Below are 21,467 nucleotides of genomic sequence, written 5' to 3' on the forward strand. Positions count from 1 at the left end.
ATTAATTAGTATTATTTTAGTGAAGATAATATATTTAACAGAAGTAAAGTCACTTAAATCTTTTATTGGTTTAATCGCTAACAATTATGATTAAGTTCAGTATAACCAAAAGGTGTTGCGTTGTAGTGGATAAAGAGGATGGTCTTGGTCAGAAGGAAGGTCTACTACCAAGGGAACAATCAGATAAAGGAAACATGACCGTGAACCAAGAAAAATTTGTGAAAATGTCTCAGGGACCCTTCCTGTCACCTCCCCTCCCCAATTTTAATGAAGATAAAAGAGGGGAAAATGTAGCACATTCATACTTCCAACATTTTATTATTATAGCTGTTCTAATTAAAAAAATAGTTTAGATCTTCACTAGATTTGTTTCTGCATGTGGTCTACTTAATAGGGCTGACATTTATAAAATTGCTTTTTAAAAAACTTTCGGATAAAGAAATAGCACACATTTGAGATAGACAATGCAGATGTGTTGATTTATCTTTTGAGTTTAAGTTCAGAATATTGTTGTCCACAGTATATAATACATATACAGCAAAGTTGACCCAGATGCTTGAAATAATTCATGAATTAAAAAGTGACCAGAGAATACTCATAATCTCTCAATTGTGTGTTTTGTTTTTTCCTGCTGATGAATCAGTTGCTCTTTATTTGCTGCTAAATCTTGCTGAGGACACACGGACTGAATTGAAGATGAGGAACAAGAATATTGTCCATATGTTGGTGAAAGCTCTTGACCGAGATAACTTTGAACTGTTAATACTGGTTGTGTCATTTCTGAAGAAACTCAGCATCTTTATGGAAAACAAAAATGATATGGTATAATTTTATAGTTTTCTATTGAAATATTGTTACATATGCTGAAAGCTAGTCAACAAAGCAGAATGAAATTTCTAGTTTTCATATTGTTTTTATTTGCTAAGTGGCCCATGCTATGCATCAGATACTTTGTTGCTTTATTTGTTTCTGTGGGGAAAAGTCACATAGTAGTTGTTTAAAACAGGGGTCGCCAACCTTTTGGACCTCAGAGACCACCAAGCTCATAATTTTAAATCCCAGGGGCCACTAACCGGTTCTGTGGGCGTGGCCTAATTTGTGGGTGTGACTTGGTGGTCATATGACTAGCTGGGCATGGCTTGTATGTAAATATTATAAATATTTATATAAATATTGAATTTTTTATTTAAAAAAAGAACAACTTTTACCCAAAATCAGGCAAAGCAGGCAGGCAGATTGAGTTGCTCACAGAATCACAGATTCATTCAGAGATCTATCTATCTGCCATTGTCTAGCTCAGTCTGTCACATAAAGTTTGCTTGCAAGCAAACTCAAAATTAACTCACAACACACCATGTATGTAAATATTGAATTTTTTATTAACAAAAGAGCAACTTTTACTGAAAATCAGGCAAAGCAGGCAGGCAGATTGAGTTGCTCATAGAATCATTCAGTGATCTATCTATCTGCCATCGCCTAGCTCAGTCTCTCAAATTTTCTTACCGTGAGTCTGCACTGAATAACTGAAACTTCAATCCTAAGAGAGGTTCAGCTGTGCTTAAAAGCAGAGCCGAAGATCTAAAGACTAGCTAGAAAGCAAGAAATCCAACCATTTCCTGCTTCCTAGCTAATCTAAATCTCTCGGCACAGCAGAACAGATGATGGTCGGAAAAAGGAAAAATAGCAATTTAGCAGGCAAGTTTGCCGGGTAAGGAGTGGGCGGGGAGTGTTCCTGCAGGCCATGTGGATGGTGCCTTGTGTTTCTGCGCAGCCTGGATTAATTGCTTTGGGGAGGGGTGCTCTGGGTTTGAGATTTCTCTGCGACCCACCAAAATTTTCTCACGACCCACCAGTGGGCCGTGGCCCACCAGTTGGCAAACGCTGGTTTAAAAGACAGAATATCCTTACTATGCAGAAGAATCCCAGGTTCATTAAGTGAACAAATGAATTGAAATTTCAGGTTTCTTTCTTTAAAAGACACAGTGACTTGTAGTAAATTATATCATAATGTATTGGAATAGATGGTTCAACTAATATAAATTGGTCTCAGACATTCAGACGACAAAATCCTATATATGTTAGATTATTGTAGATTAGTCATTGTAGTGAGTCTGTTGAATTATGTCTAACAAGTTTTATTGATTAAATTTGTATACAGCTAAGCAAAAAGATGAGATATTTAATTTACCTTTTAATTATGATCAGATGTCTCCTCTGAATTGATAGTAGTTATAGGTATTTGGAAATACTACTTTTAAAACAAGATGCAAATTTTAAGTACTTTCAAATGATACATTTTTGAACATGATACACTTAATTTGAAGCAGTGTATTACTTAATACCTCGTTCCCTAAAGCAGATAAACAGTATCTCAGAATGAAAAATTGGAAAAAAATGAAAATGGAACTATTTCAACTTAATACACTAAAATGTATTGCAGCTAGTTAAATTAAATATCCATTCATTACGTGTTGAATGAAGAAAATCTATAAACAATTCATGAGAAATTCCAACAAACCCTTTTAATATAATTATTGGTACATAATGGAGAGATATTTGTCTATCATTACATTTTTTCCTTCGGTTTGTGTTAAATGTTAGCAATATTTCACAAAGTCTTCATGTTTTTCCATACTTCTTCCATAGGTTGAAATGGATATAATTGACAAACTAGTGAAAATGATACCATGTGAACATGAAGATCTTCTGAATATTACTCTTAGACTTTTACTGAACCTTTCCTTTGACACAGGCTTGAGAAATAAGATGGTGCAAGTTGGACTTCTTCCAAAACTCACTGCATTGTTGGGTAGATTTCTTTTCTCACTATGAAACTTAGCATTAGTCTTAATAATCATGCTCCATTGTTTATTAGAATTTTAGGAATTATATTTTTCTATTGATTAGCATGATTAACATGTTAACTATTGCGCTAAATGCCTGAATATCTTTGGTTATGTTGTTGTAGCATTCCTGACATATTCTCATAAGTATTCTACAGGTATTAGAATATTTCAGTAAATTCAATAATATTTTTATCTGCAAAATCTGATGATTTTTATTATGATTTTAGATTTATTTTAAAACCAGTTTGGTGTAGTGGTTGTTGGCCTTGAAACCAGGAGACTGCTCTAGTGAAATTGGCATGCCACAAAGCAACAGACTTTACCGCTCTCTTTCTTTGCTGAAATGCATCTAAGCCCCCATCAAAGATATTGGAAATAAAATTAGGTCATTACAATCCATTGTTTTGTTTGGGAGCATTCATGCATTAATGCCTGCTTAGGGAAGGGAAAGGAAAGGTGTTGGGGTGGTAGAGCATGCTGAGAGCTAGAAGGCTGCTGGAAATTGCTTTATCTTCCTGAATAATTATTGTATAATTTTATACACACATCAAAATTATGAGTAATTTTTCACCAAAGAAGCCAGTAGGTTTTTGAATAAGCAGTCTTTTCCATGACAGTCAGTTTGTTACAGCAATTACAACCTATTCTCAAAATTACAAAAGTATCACCTAAAACATTCTTTCTGAATGTAAGTAATATTAAGTATTTCTAAATGACGGTGACATTATATCTCTCATTTAATGAGGCTAAAGGAAATATACACCTTACCTAGAAAGTTGCTGGATCTCAGTATGGTTGATTTAATAATAGATTCCATCAATCAATCTATTCAGCAATAACTCCTGATTTCACTTTCCCAGATCTAAATTATAACTAATAAGACGATCTCTTTATCTCATCTAGCAGGTTTCTAATACATTCAGATTGGATTCTCCAAACTGGATTAATTTGACATTCATAACTTCAGAAAGATGTTCTAAGAAGAATAACACAAACTCTACAAACAAAGAATCTTGGTGCCCAATTTCCAGTTTCAAAGTATTACAAATTCACAAGATAATCAGGTGAAAACAATCAGGTTATTACTATAAAATCTAGTCTTGCCCATCACCCTGCAGAAACAAGCCGAATTTTAAAAAGTCAAATGAATTAACAACTAAACTCCTTCTATGTAGCAGGAAGAATGCATCAATAGGGTATTCTGCTATTGCAGAGCAACCTACTGGAAGTAACTGGTATATACTTCCCAGTTGTGCTCTGATCTTGACGACTCCTTTTATATTTTTATAGTGCTGCTTCATATTTTAAAACAGTGACTATTCTTTTTTGTTAGACATACAATGAAAGTTAAGAAATGCATTTTATTTTGTTCCATAATAAGAAAATACATATTATGTATTCATTAGAACATTCCAATCTCCACAAGTTCTTAAAGATGCTACTTAAAAATGTGAAATTTTACTGGAGAGTAAATATTATTATTTCTGATAATCAGCTCAAAATTTCACATTTTTTGTCATTGACATTTTAAAATTGGAACTCTGTGACAACCCCTGCTATAAATGATTTTTATCTTTTCGCCATGTTATCATTTTTTCATTCTCCTTAATCAAGAGGCCTGCTATATTAATCTATTTTATGTTTTGCTTTGTATTGTTCTTCTGTCTCAGCTATGGCACCTTATTAACATTGTTATTTTTATGAATAGTCCTTTCAAAAGCTATTTTTTAACAACTATTTGTCCTTTTCATATTGAATTTAAAACTATATATTAAGCAGTTTACACATATGTATGAGAAAGGAGTTACTTATTAAAAGCAGCAGTGTTTTTCTAATTAAGTCTAATTTATCCTATAAAGAAACATGGATTTCCAAACCCAATTAAGTGAGCAAACAATAAAAAGTTAGATGCAGCAGAACATAACAGAAAGCATATGTCCTGCCTTAAGAGTTCAACAATATCTTATCAAGATTGCTTGAAGTTACTCATAGCAGTAAAATGTTATGTTTCCTCTTGTTTTTCCAATTAAATGGAAAAACCTTCATTCTTACAGCAATTCTGCTACAGCTGGTTTCAATATTTTGTGTGTGAATGTTGCCTGAGGTGTCCATTTCTTCCTAGCAGTAATTGGTTGTAACATATGAAGAATAAAAAAAATAGGTCTGCGGACAGTGATAACTATTCAGAGATTTATTTTGAAGGTAGATTTTGTGCTACTATGTACAACATCTATGTCAGCTCCCCCTCCATGTGTTTTTTATTTATTTATGAAGCACATATATCTGCTCATTTCACTGACATAACTGGGTAGCATACAATAAAATAAACACTTAAAATAAAACCTTAATTACTATTAAAAACAATTAAAATATATAATATAATATCTCACAGGAGAGTGTTCTGCCCCATATTATTTATTTAATTAAATTGTTATACCACTTTTATTACTTCATAAGTAACTCAAGACATAATATTTCCTCCTATTTTCCCCACAACAAGCACCTTGTGAGTTGGGTTGGGCTGAAAGAGAATGATTGGCCCAAAGTCACCCAGCTCACATTCTTGCTTAAGGCAGGACTCAGTCTCACAATCTCCTGGTTTCTAGACCAGCTTCTTAACCACTATATCAAACTGGATATTTTGGTATGTCTAGGTATTCCACAGCTAGTGACTTTGCTTGCAATGTCTAAATAAATTATTTTTCAAAGTAATAAATATTTTCTTCCAAGACAAGTAACAGCAAAATCTTTTATCTCCCAAACATGGGTAGTAAATGAAGATAACAATTACTACTTTTTTCAGTTGTGCACATTTAAGAAATCTTACTTGTGAGGTACCGTCCACAAAAGTTAATGTATATTTTTAAGGAAATTATATTTCTGAATTCAGTATCTTAATTAATGAATGACAGTGATATGGGTTTTTTCCCTTTAAGCAACCAAAGTGATGCAGAATTGTAGGTGTATTAAACTTTTGGTGGAATCCGCAAATTTATTTCAAATAACCCTGCTGACTTTCATAAATCGTTTCATAGATTCTGGCCCTAATCTCTCTAGCGGCATCGTTGTGTCACATTTGTAACTCCTGCAGTAATCAGAAATCAAAAAATGGTTTAACAGCAACAAAAAAAGGGTTTTTAATGCCAACTTTAGGTGAAAGTAAAAAGTAGTTGATAATATTCAGCAGGCATTTCACATATGACAATAATTTGTTCCATTCACTTAGCCACCCAACTCACATAATGAAATGAAAAATACAAAAGCAATAAAAGATAACTAAAAACATAAGAAACCCACTAAAAACTATTAAACCAATCAGCAGGAGACCTAAACTAAATTCTCCAATTTCAGAATAGCTTAACTAGCATAGCTAACACAATTCCCTAAGAGGTAGGAATTGACATGAATTTGAGGAAGGCTAATTTCAACCATTGTGTTTACAAATCATAGTACCTGGAGTCATACATAACCCCGAGTGAAACCAAACAATTATGGCTTAATACAATGTATGTGCCCATGTGTCAACTCAGTTATTGTCTATTTGGAATGGTTGAAGTCAGCAAGGGAAAGCATTTCATATACCAAGAAAACTACTACTAAATATCTCTCTTAACACATTTTGACTCCAGAAGCATATATTTCTGGCATCTATATATGAGTTTTCAATCACTGCAATGCATTCTCTAGGTCAGATGCTTCACATTGATTTTGATGAATGAGGTTGACAAGTCCCAAGTTAGAAAAATCTAGCCTTAAAATTATAGGAATGATGTCCTTATGAGCAAAATAAAACAGTTCTGCTCCACAACTGATATTTTGTGGTTTACTGTTCAAAAGCTTGGAATAATTTTAAATTTGAGATCCAAGATATGCATAGTTGCAACTTTAAATTTGTTGAAAATGTGGTGTGAAAATAGCCCAAGGGACAATATTTTTCCACTCCAACTGTTCCAAATGAACCACAGCTGCAAATTTAAACAGTATTATTTCTATAAACCACTGAGTATATTTTATAATGGCAATATCTTACATAGAATAGTCAGTTACAACTGCTAATGACTGATGTTTTGAGGATCAATTGATCTCATCTGGGAATAAATATTTCAAATTGTATAATGAATGCAAAGACAATTGAACACAATTCACACTAATTAGTTGGTTAGCTAATTATAAATTCCTGCAAAAAGTATTTCTAACCACAATATTAATGAGGTCATCATTATTCAGATTTATTGCTATACAGGTTGTCCTCAACTTACAATCACAATTGAGCCCTAAAATTTTGTTGCTAAGCTGTTAAGTAAGTTTTACCTCATTTTATGACCTTTCTTACCACAATTGTTAAGCGAATCACTGCAGTTGTTAAGTTGGTAACATAATGTTAAGTGAATCTGGCTTCCTCTGTGACTTTGCTTCACAGGTTGCAAACCTGATCATATGACATCAGGACGCTGCCATCATCATAAATATACATGCCAGTTGCCAAGTATCTGAATTCTGATCATGTGATCATGGGGATGCTGCAACCATTGTAAATGTGAAAACTGATTATGTCACTTTTTCAGTACCATTGTAACGTTGATCATTAAATGAATGGTTGTAAGTTAAGGTCTATCTGTAATGCATCTGTAGGGCTCAGGTTTTAAGTCTAATTAGTAAACCTTATCTCAATGACACATTTTAATGAACATTTTCTAATATTTTTCTCTATCTTTAAAAATGATGGTTTTTGTATTTTTTAAAAAACTTCCTTGGCCTCTACAGATGACTCTAATTTTCATTTTCAGTCATGCACCAATGGACTTTTGCTCTTTTTTGTTGTTGCTATTATAAAACAAATGATAGCACTACCAATACTTAAGCAGAATGGTGGACAAGTTACAGCTCACAACCTGTAAATTCATTATAAACCATAGGCATAGTTCCAGAAACATTCTCTTGTTCATTTTCTTCAGTGGCTTCCTGAAAAAGATAACATAATTATACAATTATAATATTATAAATATAAATTATTATAAAATTATAGTATAACATAATTTATGTATTGGGTGGAAAGCATCGGGTGATTGTGTTGATTATTCTAATCTTCACTGGCAAATGATGCGGTTGAGAGAATGAGAGACCCCCTCCCCCGACTTGTACCTTCCACTGGTCCGTTTCTAATTTCCTACCAAGTATGATTTATTGAAAAATAAACTGAAACTTACACTATTTTAAAATTAGGCCATTGCACTTAAGGAAAGTAGAGATGATATCCCTACTTTCTGCTTAGCTGTTTCCTGACATTTACATGGAGACCATGACTATAAATAGGATATGGAAAATTTTTAGGTTTTTTTTTTATTTTAAAGGTACATTTTCATACCTAGAAAAGAAATAAAATCCTTTATTAAACATGAGAATCAGGCAGTTCAATAAGGCTAAACAACATAGGGATAACAAAGCTCAAAAATATTTTTTGTTAAAATATTGAGAATCTCATTAGTTTTTTTACTTGCATGAAAGTAAAGTGTGTAATCCAGAAACTTTCCATAGTTGATTTTCAGGAGTATTTTCATTATCTGAACTTTGAGGACAAATGTTTCTGAATAAGTATATTGTAGGATCACATGAAAAATTACCTTCATCCAAAATTGCCCATTTATTGGAAAGTTAATGTTTATGTTCTATATACTTTGCTTAGAAAGGTATAATTTTATAGAATTTCTCCATAATGTAATAAGATTTAGTAAAGTACTTTTTACTCACATTGATTCCAGTCCAAAACATTTAACTGAATTGTGCCTAAGGTATTTGTACGTGGTCTGCATGAAGAATTTTATTTTTCCACTTCACTCTGTATACAACTCTATCAATCCTTTCAAATCTTATTCATAGAACTAATAAACAGGCTTTTACTAGGCTTGTTAAATTGATGGGTTAGGGAAACAGGAGATCCTAATAAAAGGGAAAATAATTGGTAATTTACAGTACCAACATCCTTGCAAGATTTAGCCTACTCTAAAGATGAAATACCTATGAGGAAAGTAAACCACAAGTATAGACTTATGGATAAACTGAGAAATTTAGGCTCTAGAATATACTCCCCAAATTGAGTTTGGTTTATGTGAATGTACCATGTTTTCCCAAAAATATTACCTACCCCAAAAGTAAGCTGCCTCTGATTTTGTGGGGTGAGCCTAATATAAGGCCTACCCCAAAAATAAGCCCTAGTGAAGGGGTGGGCATGGTCAGCCCAGTAGGCAGCTCTTCCCTTCTCCAGTCACCTTGGCCCCTTAACCCCTGCCCACGGATCAGCTGATCCTGTCCCTTTCAAACAATCAAATGTCTCTCTGTGTATGAGAGAGACACAGAGAGAAACAAATGAGGGAGGGGAGTAAAAAGAATTGCAAGCAACGCTGTTTGAAAGTGTTTTCTCTCTGCCATTTCTCTCTCTCTCTCCCTTTCCCCCCCTCCCTCCCTCCCTCTCTCTCTCTTTCACACACACACACACACACACACACACACACACACACACACTCGCACACGAAAATGGGTAGGGGGATTTGCCTGTCCTCTTTTGCTCAGACTGTGCTGAGCTTAAGAAAAAGAGGACAGGCAGGAAAATCCCCCTACCCATTTTCCTGCCAATTGTATTAAAGGCTCCCCCTCCCCAAGCTTTCAGCATATCCCAGGATTGCAACGCTGTAGGCTCGGTAGGAAAATGCTGTTTAGAAAAGACATGCAGGCTCAGATCAGTTGTTTTGAAGAAGACATTCAGGCTCTGAAAGTACAGATCAGCTGTTTAGTGAGGCCATGGAGGTGCTAAGTGGGAGGGGCAGCTCACCGCGACCACCCTTCCTGGTACGGGAAAAATTGGTAAAAATATAAGACCTCCCCAAAATTAAGACCTGGTGCTTTCTTTGGCAGTCAAAAAAATATAAGACCCGGTCTTATTTTCTCAGAAACACGGGTATGTACAGTAGCACTTTCTAAAAGTGCCCTCATATATTCATGGAGAAATCCATCTGTGGATAAGCTGATCCTTGAATATGGTGACAACATGAAAAATGCATCACCTGTGAAAAAACCAATTGTGATAATTAAAACATAAAAATTTCAAGGATCAATTTCTATATGGTTGGTGCAATATTGGAATGAAAAATTCAAGATTAACTTACCTATGGTTGTCTTATCTGTGAGTATAAAGAATAATAATCTACAGCACATAATAGCAACACAAAATTCTCTGTAAACTGATTCCTTGATTTTTTTCTCTTAGTATGAGATTTCCCTGAAAATCTTTTATTAAAAAAAAGTCATTATCATTCAAAATAAAACCCTTCCTTCTGTAAGCATTGAAAAGAGTTCCTAAATGTGGCTAAATGTAAATCAGATGTGACTAATTCATATAGATGCTCATTGTTAAATGTTTTTGTTTCCTTCTCCCACAGGAAATGAAAATTATAAGCAAGTGGCTATGTGCATTCTCTATCATATAAGCATGGATGATCGTTTTAAATCCATGTTTGCTTATACTGACTGTATACCTCAGGTTGGTATGTTTTCTTCCTTCATACTATTTCTATCTTGAAAGTCCTTAAATTAAAACAAGGATCAAGAGCTGGTGGGTCTCTAAGTAAAGTTTAAGGACAGGATAATATTAATTCTGCAGCTGGTTTTGTCCTTTCAGTTTTGTTGAATATTCTTTAATTCTATATGCAAATGCTAAACTATTTTTTAATTATGGTTGCACTATTTAAATTATAATGATATATTTAAATACATATTTTAAAGAAGAATTTTATACATATCTCAGACAGGGCAACTTTTGGAGATATATTTATCCTACTTTGCTATTGAGATTTTGAAATAACTTTGAGGTCCTTGTAATTTTACATTTCCATTCATTTTTCAGTAAAGGCACTAGATTGTATTGATAAATTCAGTAACTTAATATTCTTGATCTGGTTCATTCAAAACATTTTTGTTGTTTATTCTTTTGTTGATAGTTTACTGTTCCAGTTACATGTCAATATGTACAACATGAGTCTAATTATTGCACAAATTAACCTTTGTTTAGTATTTTTGGAGTCCAGTCATTTAGAAATTTTACTTTATTGTAAACAGTGCTATTTATGTTGGATCATGTCCACTATATTTATTTCATATTCTGTAATGAAATTTTGATACATAAATGTGGAAATCCCCACCATAAATTTTGACAGTGTGAAATATATATTTAATAATGAAGGCATTCTGAAACTTTTAAGAGATGTTTATGGAAGTTTGTTCTTTCAAGCGCCTATAATTCAACATTTCAGCAATAAAATGTATTACACACACACACACAAATTGCTTACACACTCGCTCCCTTCCACACTCATACAAACAGAGAAAAAGAGATTGTTTTATCGTGAATGTTGATTTAGAAAAAAAAAAGTCCTGCTGAGTTTAATGCATACTTTCCTGTGAGTGTACATAAGATAGTAATCTCTTATTCCTAACATCTGTTTTGATTCAGCCCTGAAAATAATATAATTAATACTAGACAGCCTTTGACCCATTGGTCATCCTTTCAGATATATTTGTGTGTGCAGAGGGACTAGCAAAGATTGTATAGATATGGGAGACTTACCCCAGCAACTTGGAACCTTCCCTGCAAAGTTCCCAGGAAGGAAATTGCAAGTCTCAACTCAGTGCTGTGCTTCTGCTGTCAGTAGCAGTCACATGTGGGACTTGTGGGTAGGCATCAGGGACTGTTATAAATGAGGATAACATCACTGTAGCAGAATGGTAGTTCTGAAATGGCAAAAACTTTCCAGAATTTCATTCTCAAGGAAGTGATGCGTCTTGGCATTCTGTAAGTTAGACCATTTGAGATACCATGCTTGAAAAAAATTGCCTTATGATGCACTGTTTCACCCAATTAAAGGTTACAGACATGAGCATTTTAGTAACTCGTAGATTCAATTGAATTACTATAGAGTTATATTTTACAATTGTTTCAACATGTCTTCCCAAATGTCAACAAATTTGCAGCTTTGTACTTAATCTAATAAAATTTTGTATTAATTGGATGGAATCGTCCATTCATTTGTAATCTGTCTAATTTATAATGACTTTAGGCAGCATACAAGTTACACATTCAGTATAATAAATATAAAATGAAGGCAAAAGCATGGGGACTAATACACTTAACAGAATACAATTTCCTGACCCAACACCTATAGGAAGAGCTAGGTTTCAAGACCTATTCAAGTTTGAGGCAACTTGAATCTGCTAGGATACGATTCCAAAGTGCAGGTGCTACCTAGGTCTGATTAGAAGATATTGTTACGAAGATAGGACCTGGAGTATGGCTATTCTGTCTGATCTTATTGAATAGCAATAAACAATGGAAGAAAGGCAATTAAGGGGTTCATATGTTACAACCAGCACGTTGAATTTCACTGAATGCAGCTCATACAGTATGTCCATAATTTCTTATCACACTGCATTTGGGACCAGCCGCAGCTTCTGAGTGGTTGTCAAAGGCAGATCCATGAAGAATGTACATGCTAAGCGACTAAGACATAAGAGACTATGAGAAAACAATCTCAATCTAAGAAAGGGCACAGTTGGTGCACTAGATTAATCTGGGGAAAATCATTCCGTAGCTGCTACCTATATTTTGAGTAGGAGTTAAGTCCTGGAGGACCCAGAAATTGTGCAGCAATCTTGTTTGGAGCAGCTCTATCCCAGTAAAAAATAAAGAACTTCTAAGTTTATTGTTAAAATTGGGTATTAAGCATGTGATAGAAAATAATTAGTAGCTATTTTCTCTCAGAATGTTGAGTTGGGCACAGAATGGCTCTAGGCTAGCTGCTGGAAACTCACCAGGCAAGCCATGAGAATACCGCCTGCATTCCAAAGCCCCAAGGACATATACAGATACCAGCACGTTTAGTAATTATTAAATATATCTGATAAAATTAAATCTATCTATCTATCTATCTATCTATCTATCTATCTATCTATATTATACTGTATATATTATAATTTAATCTGTCAAACAATGGATAATTGTTTGACAGATTAAATTATAATATATACAGTATAATATAGATAGATCTGTTACAGTCTGTTGTTAAAATGTTCACAATTGGATAGTTACAATCTGGTGAAGTATCTGTTCAGATCATTGCTTCAAATGTCAATGATACCTGGTTTAATATGACAATAAAATGATAAATGGAAGTGATGTGTAAAATCTAGAATATTTGGCAGAAAAGGATTGTCTTTTAAGCACCTGGTAGACAACAGAGAGGCTTCTTTGGAAGGTTATTCCATAAGTCTAGGGCTACATTTGAGAAGATCTTGTCTTATAGTTTTCTGCCTTCACTGAGGGGGGTAGATGGGGAAGGGGTGACTAATGAGCCTTTGAACTGTTCACAGTATGAACAGAACTGATTTTTATTATAGACTTTAGTCTAAAATAAGTAATATTCAAATGTGCTCTTTTTTGTGACAATAGAGTTTAATATCTAAACTTTTTTTTAGTAAATGTTTATTTAGTAAATTCAATTGATTTTTCAAAGTACTTGTAGCTGTTTTTCCCCTTATAATTAAACTTCTCTCTTATTTACTTTATGGCAAGTTACCTCTCTAATTTGTTAAGCAAAATGGTCTCAATGTGGCATCTATGCCTTAATAAATGAAGAATTAAAAGCATATGATTTGCAGCTAAATTGATCAGAATTGTCTGTTCAATATAGTCTATAATTACATCACTTGTCATATTTACATCACTTGTCATTTACTTTGTTCACATGTAACTGAAATACATCTATAGGTAGTCCTCATTTATACAGTTCTTTATACAGTTGCTGTTCACAATATAATAATAATGAAGAAATATTTTTACAATCATTCCTAGCATTTATGACCTTAGCAGATATATAAACAAAAGGAAAGCTGAAGTAAGATCATAAGCCCACTCATGGTTTCACTTACTGACTGCTTTGCGTAACAAATGAGTTGTTGCTCCTAGTTGTGGTTTTTACTTGTACTTGCTTTTACCATTGCTCTGTAGAGACACTATTTATTGATAATTCTTATACAGTATTTAGAAATAGTCCAAAATTAGATTCTTACTTTTTCCTTTTTCCATATTTTTGCATAATTATCATGAAAGTGAGATTGAGACTTAAAGTCTTCCTTTTCAGAAATGTAAACTATAAGTTTCCAGTTTATTATAACTTTGCAGACTATATAGAAGTATCAAATAAACTTTCATTGTTTAATTCTGTTTTTGAAGTTCTGTTGTTTCAGGTATAGAATCATAGGATTGTGTTGCATCACTTTAATAGTTGATAAGAATGCAATATCACTAGAAAACTTTTTCAAGCCTTCTGTAGATTAATGGATGAAATTGTAGTTAGAGTTAAGTCTATTCTTGTTTAGATCCCACTATCACAAGCATCATTTAAATAGGTGCAAATATAAACCATATGTTTGTAACAGCACATAGGTAATAGTCTGGCCAATCAAAGAGCATGATTGTGCAGTGATGTCATAGCGATATTTAATATTCTTCCACAGAATAGTAGGCAAGCTGCAACTGACGTATCCACATGTTTTCCACTATGCTTTTCTGTTTGGTCCCTCTTTGATCTATTTTTTTTAGCTTAATGCTGGTAAACGTCCTCAGTTGACAGCTCCTTTAGCTTTTGTCCTCGATTATCTGCTGAAGAAACCAGAGCTTTACTTCAAACATTAGAGTTAGGGAGTAGTCAGTCAGAGGCATGCAGGTCTGGCATAATCATTCAAAGATGTTTGAGCAGGCAATAGAGAGAACTGGACTGAGGTGTATGAAAGCAGTTGGGGGTTGGCCTCTGGTCACTGGTAAATAAGTGAAGTCAGGTGCCAGAGAGTCTAGACACAGTGATTCTAGTCCTCCGCTGTGGCATCTGATACTCAATGTGGGACTTGTCTGATTGAAAACTACTCTCCGTTCGTTGTACCCGTTGTAACCCTTTTATTGCTCTCCTTCTAAATGAAGAAAAGATGACAATGGTTGCAGTAAAAGCAGAACAAATTTAATTTTGATATTTCCTATTTGGTAGTAATTATACCTTCCTTTGAAGCGGCACGAGTAGCAATCAAATTAAATGAAGACATAATGGGAAACATTGAACTCATACTAAAGGATTATTCTAAAAACTTTGAACTACTCTAGATAAAATTACAGGGCTCCCCCTCCTTCCATTTTTTTTGTATAGGAACACAGTTTAGTAGTGATGGCATATTCTAAATAATCTTTTAAATAAAAAATTCATTTTCAGTTGTAAATATGCAGAAATAGGTTTATGACCCTTTTAAATGAAGTTTCTGGGTATAATAGCATCCTGATAATGTATTAAATATTCTTTCAATTTCAAGTTTTATTATTTTGAATATCAGTTACCTATTAATTTATTATTATTTTTAACTCTACCCTGGTTAGTTTTTAAGTTGCCCCCCCCCTTTTTTTCATCATGTGATTTTTTTTCTTTAAAAAACCCTCTTTTATTATATTACTGCATGTTGGTCTCTACTGCCATAATTAAGTTTCAGGTTTCATTATTCTTACAGCAGGTTCTAATAAATAATAATAGCACATATATACAGTACACTACACATGCACACACCGCCTTTAGCCCCACCCTGCAGAAACCTATAGTAACTAGCAGCCTGAAGGATGATTTAGAGCAGAATATATTTCCTTTCGGAGTTTCACTAATGGGAAAGAGGCAATCAAAGCTGGATGTTTGTTCTAGCACAGATGGGGTAAAACAAACATCTACACTTAACTTTTCCCAGAGGTATCTCAAATGTCAGCCTTCACCCAGACCTATACTAGAACTAAAAGAGTCAGAGTCTTGCTGTTCATAAGATGTTTAAGTTTTATTACAGATACTAGAAAAGCTGTTAATTGGAAGAAAGCCAGTTTCAAAATGTACAATTCGGGCTATATATCTGGCAGATCCATATGTCCAAAGTTAAAAATAAATCTAATCATCCCATTTTATGGAAATGATATAATATTAACTTAAAACAATTAGTCCCTTTTAATAATTTGAACTGTACAGTCAAAAGACAAACAGCAGTAGATACAAGCATTTCGTATTTCGTATCAGTACCTACATTACAATAACATGGTTAAAATCAGCCTCAAATATAAGATCTAGCAACAGCAAGAGCACTTAGCAATAGCACAGAGTTATATACCACTTTATAGTGTTTTACAGCCCTCTCTAAGCGGTTTTTACAGAGTCAGCCTATTGCCCCCAACAATCTGGGTGCTCATTTTACCCACCTCGGAAGGATGGAAGGCTGATTCAACCTTTAGCCTGGTGGGATTTGAACTGCCAAATTGCAGGCATCAGAAGTGGCGTGCAGTCCAGCATTCTAACCACTGTGCCACCAAGGGCATTAATTAAGCCTATAATGTGTGCAGGAAAGCAACCAATGACAAGCCTTACATCCACGGGAGGCGTAGATTGACATACAGCTTTTTCTGCATGCAGAAGGGGGGCTTCAATTGGTAATCCAACCACAACAGCAGATCATGACCATAAATGCCTTCTTTGGCCATTGTAAGATACTAGCTACTGGCCACCAGGTGGATCCATACTCTGTTTAAAATTTTACTGTGCCATAGGAACTCTTGTTTTCTGTGTTTTGCTGAAGCAGTAGCCATTAACTGCCAACTTCAGCAGTAAAGCAGATACAAAGTCATCTAGCAATTAAAGTATTTGACTATTGGCTAAAGATCTTATTTATGGACCCAGATAGAGATTTACAGTGTTTCCTCATACTTTTGTAAATAAATGTATAAAATTGTATAAATAATTTTAGTAAGTTACCACATTCTCTTAAAATGGAACAAATAATCTTTATATATCTCTTGTCTTGCCTATAAACAAATTCTTAAAACAATGACATTTCAGTCCTGATCAGCAAAAATCTTGTAAGGGTTACTAGAGATAATATTAACATACCTGTTTTAATCTTGATCAAATAAAACAAACATTATACACCTTTCTTTTACCTTTAATATTTTTGATCTTTAAACCCTTCCAATAAATCTGTAGAACTTGATTTCATTTTTACTTGTCTCTTCTCACAAATTCTTCAAAGCATTAACAAGGCTTTTTTGTAAATCCAATTTAGGAATATTATCCAGACGATTGTCTTGGTTTGTTACTTGTAAATCTTTTTACTCATTAAGCTGGTTTCATTTGTATGTCTGGTGTAGCATCTTTTTCCACATCATTCTTCTAACCTGTCATTTTTAAATCCACTTTCAGATCAGTCTTAGTTTTGTCTGGTGAAACTATTTTTTTGGCAGAGTTGTCTTCAGTTTGTCATTTCTTCACTGGAAGTCCAATTTCCAGGAAAGCTCTATATTATATGACTTTTCTTGAGGCCCATTTTCACAATCAATATTTTTTTTATTGTTCTCTATCCTCTTGTGGAAAAATAGAGAAAATTCTGTATGTGATAGACTTGATTACCAAAAAAAGCTAATAGAGAACAAAAAATATCCTCTTTGTTTTAAATCAACTTTGCAGCCTTTCTGCCTCAACACTTTGCTTTTCAGAATGAAAGAAATAAATCTTTGACTTGATTAGTAATTATTAAGCAAGACTTTTAAACTCATTTGTGTACCATTGCTGGTTGTTTGAATATGATACCAAAAGCCATACATACGATTACTTTGAATTGCAGAAAGCCTCTTTAGAAACTTTGTACTGAAAGTCAGTGCTTTAATTTTGTATAGAAATAAAATGTGCATTGAATTGGATATAGCTCTTTTCCCCATCAAAATATCCAATGAAAATTAATCCAATAGTTATGGGAAATTTGTCTATATTCAAGCAGCTTTCTAAACATTGAGTTATAAATCAAGTTTCTACTTTCAGAACACAAAGAGCAAGAGTGCAGTTTTACAGGAAATGGTTTGAGAGATAGAAATATATCTTTCACTTTAGCATGCTTTTCTTAGAAATACAAGATCTAGAGTACCTGCTGGCATTTCCTGTTAATGTGCAGAAAGAGCCAGTAGAAGTAGTAGTAGTAGATTTGTAGCTTAAAGAAAGAGCAATATTGTAAGAGCCAGTGGTTTTTAAATACTAGGAGAGGTGATTGCAGTGCTGCTGTGATACAAACCTCATATCTACGGGAATAAATAATTCAGCTTCTGATTTCCAGAGTATGTATAAATACTGACACTGGTTATAGATAATAAATATATTAACAAAGATCATAAGAATTTAATGAAATCAATTATTCCTTCAGTTTTAAAATGGCAAAAAAATTACTGTGTTGTACCCTCCCCCAAACAACTGTGAGTGAGTTAGTTAGTTTATAGGCATCAAGGCATAATAAATGACTAGACCTAAAGAATTTTTGGCTATTCTCATTTTTGCACTTTGAGTAATTTTCCATCGTAATTTAAGTTATTTATTTCGCTGTTTTATATATTTGCTTGTATATCAGCTGTAATAATCATGATATGTTCAGAAAAGTACTTTTCACAAAAGTTCATCTGTTACACTAGTGGCATTTGATCTTTTATTGTAGATAGTGTTAAGTATGTTACTTGCTCTTTTTCCTACTTTGTGTTTATGAGAGATTGTTTTATAGGAGATGGATTACAGAAAGAAATATGTTTTTACATTTTTTAATCCTACCTTTATTATGTTTATAAATAACTCAAGGTGACAAAGATGTCTAATATTCCTTCCTCTTCCTATTTTCCACATAACAACCACCATTGAGGTGAGTTGGGCTGAGAGGTGATTGACCCAAAGTCAACCAGCCAGATTTTGTTTGTTTTTTTATTTATTTGGTAAATTTATATACCCACCCATGTTACATACATATCTCTGAATGACGTACGAAGTAGCATGCAAAGTTAAAGCACAAAACAAAGTAGCAAAAAATAAGAATCATTAAACATTAAAACAATAAAAAATATTAAAACTATACATAAAAAGATAATCTGGAGGAGAGTGCAATCAAACTCACCAACTTACAGCCATTCTTCAGGCTCCATGCCACTACTACCAGATCCCCAGGCCAGATGACAAAGCCATATTAACAAATTATCAAATCTCCTAAAACATCCCCACCCATCAATTGCCTCTGACTACAGCTCCATTGTTTTTGTTCTGTAGATTGATAGTCTTTCATAGCAAAAGATTTCCCTATTCTGTTAAAGGAGAAAATACTTCAATTAATGCTGCTTCAGATAGATGTCCTGAAAATTTAACAGATTGAAATTTGTGTGTTGCCAGCTAATGAAGATGCTGTTGGAATGTCCTGATGAACGTGTTGATCTGGAACTCATTTCCTTCTGCATTAATTTAGCTGCTAACAAGAGGAATGTACAACTAATTTGTGAAGGTGAGTATTGTCGAGTATATTCAAGGTTGCTGACTATGAGCAAAATAACAAACAACAGCTGGCTTTAGAGAGATTTCATTGCATAAAATATTTTCTGAGGCAATATTTTCTGAGACTTGCATTTTCCTCTAATAATAGAATCCTTTTGTGCTTTGGAATTACATGTAATTATCCATTATTTTACCTGGCTTCCAAAATTATTGTATTTAAGCTGAGTAATTTATAGGAAGGGGAGAAATGGAGTGAAGTATTAATATTTAAATATAATATTTTTTTAAAAAGAATTGTTTCTGCTTTCTGTTTATTTTTGATTTCTAGACACTACCTGGACTGGTCTCTGCAGTTTTCTTAGAAAGGTTTTTTGAAATTGGTTTGCCATGGTCTCCTAATCAGGACTCAGAGTCACTCACCTGATCTCTAGCCTGATGCCTTAACCACAACACAAAACTGGCTTCCGTTTGGCTTATACATCAAGTTAAATTACCATTGAATTATTTAGTTCATATCTTATAGTATTATGTGTTTATATATTCAAAACTTTGTATTCAGAATCCTAGTACTCTGAGGAATAATTATCAGCATTTCTTCTAGTTTTGTATTAAAATAATCTGATACATTTGAAAATCTGTTAATATTGTTCTTTGGGAATGGTATTTCACCTAAAGAAAAATTTAGCTAAACCTTAGACATGAGAGCACTGAAAAGGGCTTGAAAATAGATTACCTGGATCTGTTTCATTTTGGCTTAAGACCTAGATATGGCATAGAAAAAAAAAACTTGGTTGTGCTGATTGATGATCTTTAGTGGGAGAAAGGCCAGGAAAATATTATCATGTTTATTCTCGTGGATCTTAGAATAGACATTATTGATTACAGACTACTGTTGGAATGGCTCATTAGTCTGTGAATTGTAGGCACCGTGTAGTTCAATTCTACTTGTAAGAAATGGCTGTCCAGAGATTGACAGTGAATAATTGCTATGTTATTCCATTCCAGTATCTTTGAGTTGTGGGATCCTATAGGTTTTATTTTTTATGTTCTGTTGCTCTGTATCTATAGGAAGCCAATGGGGATAGTCATCCAGAGTCCTCAATATGTCTTGTTCATCAGTGTGTGAGCATCATTCACTCTGCCTCCATTGGAATAATTTTAATAGATGTCTTATCAGAGCTGCTAATTTACATTTGGATTTATTTACAATTTTTTAAACTGTCAAATAATGGATTGTTTGTTCTTTTTTTAAAAAAAGTCTCAGAAACACTCTTTGTAGAAAGCAATTTTAAAAAATTAATGTAAAGGAATGTTCTATTAAAATGTTTTATTTATATTATTATTATTATTTGTAAATTTTATTTTGAGTTTTCACAAAAGAAATACAAATAAAGCATCTTTTTTGAAAGTAGCATAATCCCGGGTTACTTTTCTTCGTACAGACACAAATTCAATTTCATGCTCATTTTTATGTTCTATTCCATATCTTATTACTGTTTTACATTTTGTGCATAGCTTCTCCCCTGTTTTAATATTCTCAATTTTATTTTAATTATCTCATCTCAATTCAAATCATTATATTTATATTTTTTGTCTGTCCTGTTTCAATTATATATTATCTTTTCTCATTAAACAAAGTTTCTCCTGTAGTTACTGATTGGAGTATGACGCCTTTATATCTTTTAAGTTTATCCATTTAACTTTTATTTAGGCTTCAATATATACCCTAAAGTTATAACATTCAATATAATACATAACTTCCATTCGGATTCTGCTTGGTACATTCTTAAAATACACACTATATTCTTAGAAAAAGAAAAAAATATAAATATATGTAATTAAAACAACACATTCCATTCCAATTCAATTCTATCATTAATGTTAATATTCATTAAAATCTTAACTTCTTTAACATTACTTTTCAATTAAATATCATACTTCTATGTGAACAATTATAAGCTTTCCATAATTAATTTCCCCCCTTCACTTATATTTTATAAAACATTAACTAATTAAAATGTTCCCCTCCCTTCCAAATTCAGTTTTCTCATTTATTTTATTTCACTTATTTTATTAACAAACATTTCACTAAATTACAATATTTTATCCCTGACTTTAATCATACATTGTTTCCAATTTTCTAAAGTTATTTCTATTACTAATATAACAATACAATCTTATGTACCTTTACAGAATCCCTTTTTCAGTTAAATTTTCA

General features: G+C 33.1%; 1 protein-coding gene across 1 annotated transcript in view; it reads left to right on the forward strand.

The window, feature by feature from the left end:
* Window positions 1–21,467, forward strand: part of KIFAP3 (kinesin associated protein 3) — a 61,881-nt gene that overhangs the window by 13,389 nt on the left and 27,025 nt on the right. The window contains exons 9-12 of the mRNA XM_087930520.1: window positions 644–822; window positions 2,647–2,809; window positions 10,280–10,380; window positions 19,151–19,259. Of these exons, the coding sequence (XP_087786646.1) occupies window positions 644–822; window positions 2,647–2,809; window positions 10,280–10,380; window positions 19,151–19,259 (552 nt within the window). The remainder of the gene's footprint in view (window positions 1–643; window positions 823–2,646; window positions 2,810–10,279; window positions 10,381–19,150; window positions 19,260–21,467) is intronic.

Source organism: Pseudonaja textilis, chromosome 3, assembly GCF_049901715.1.
Source record: "Pseudonaja textilis isolate UNSWEBS1 chromosome 3, rPseTex1.2, whole genome shotgun sequence".
NCBI classification, from domain to species: Eukaryota; Metazoa; Chordata; class Lepidosauria; order Squamata; family Elapidae; genus Pseudonaja; species Pseudonaja textilis.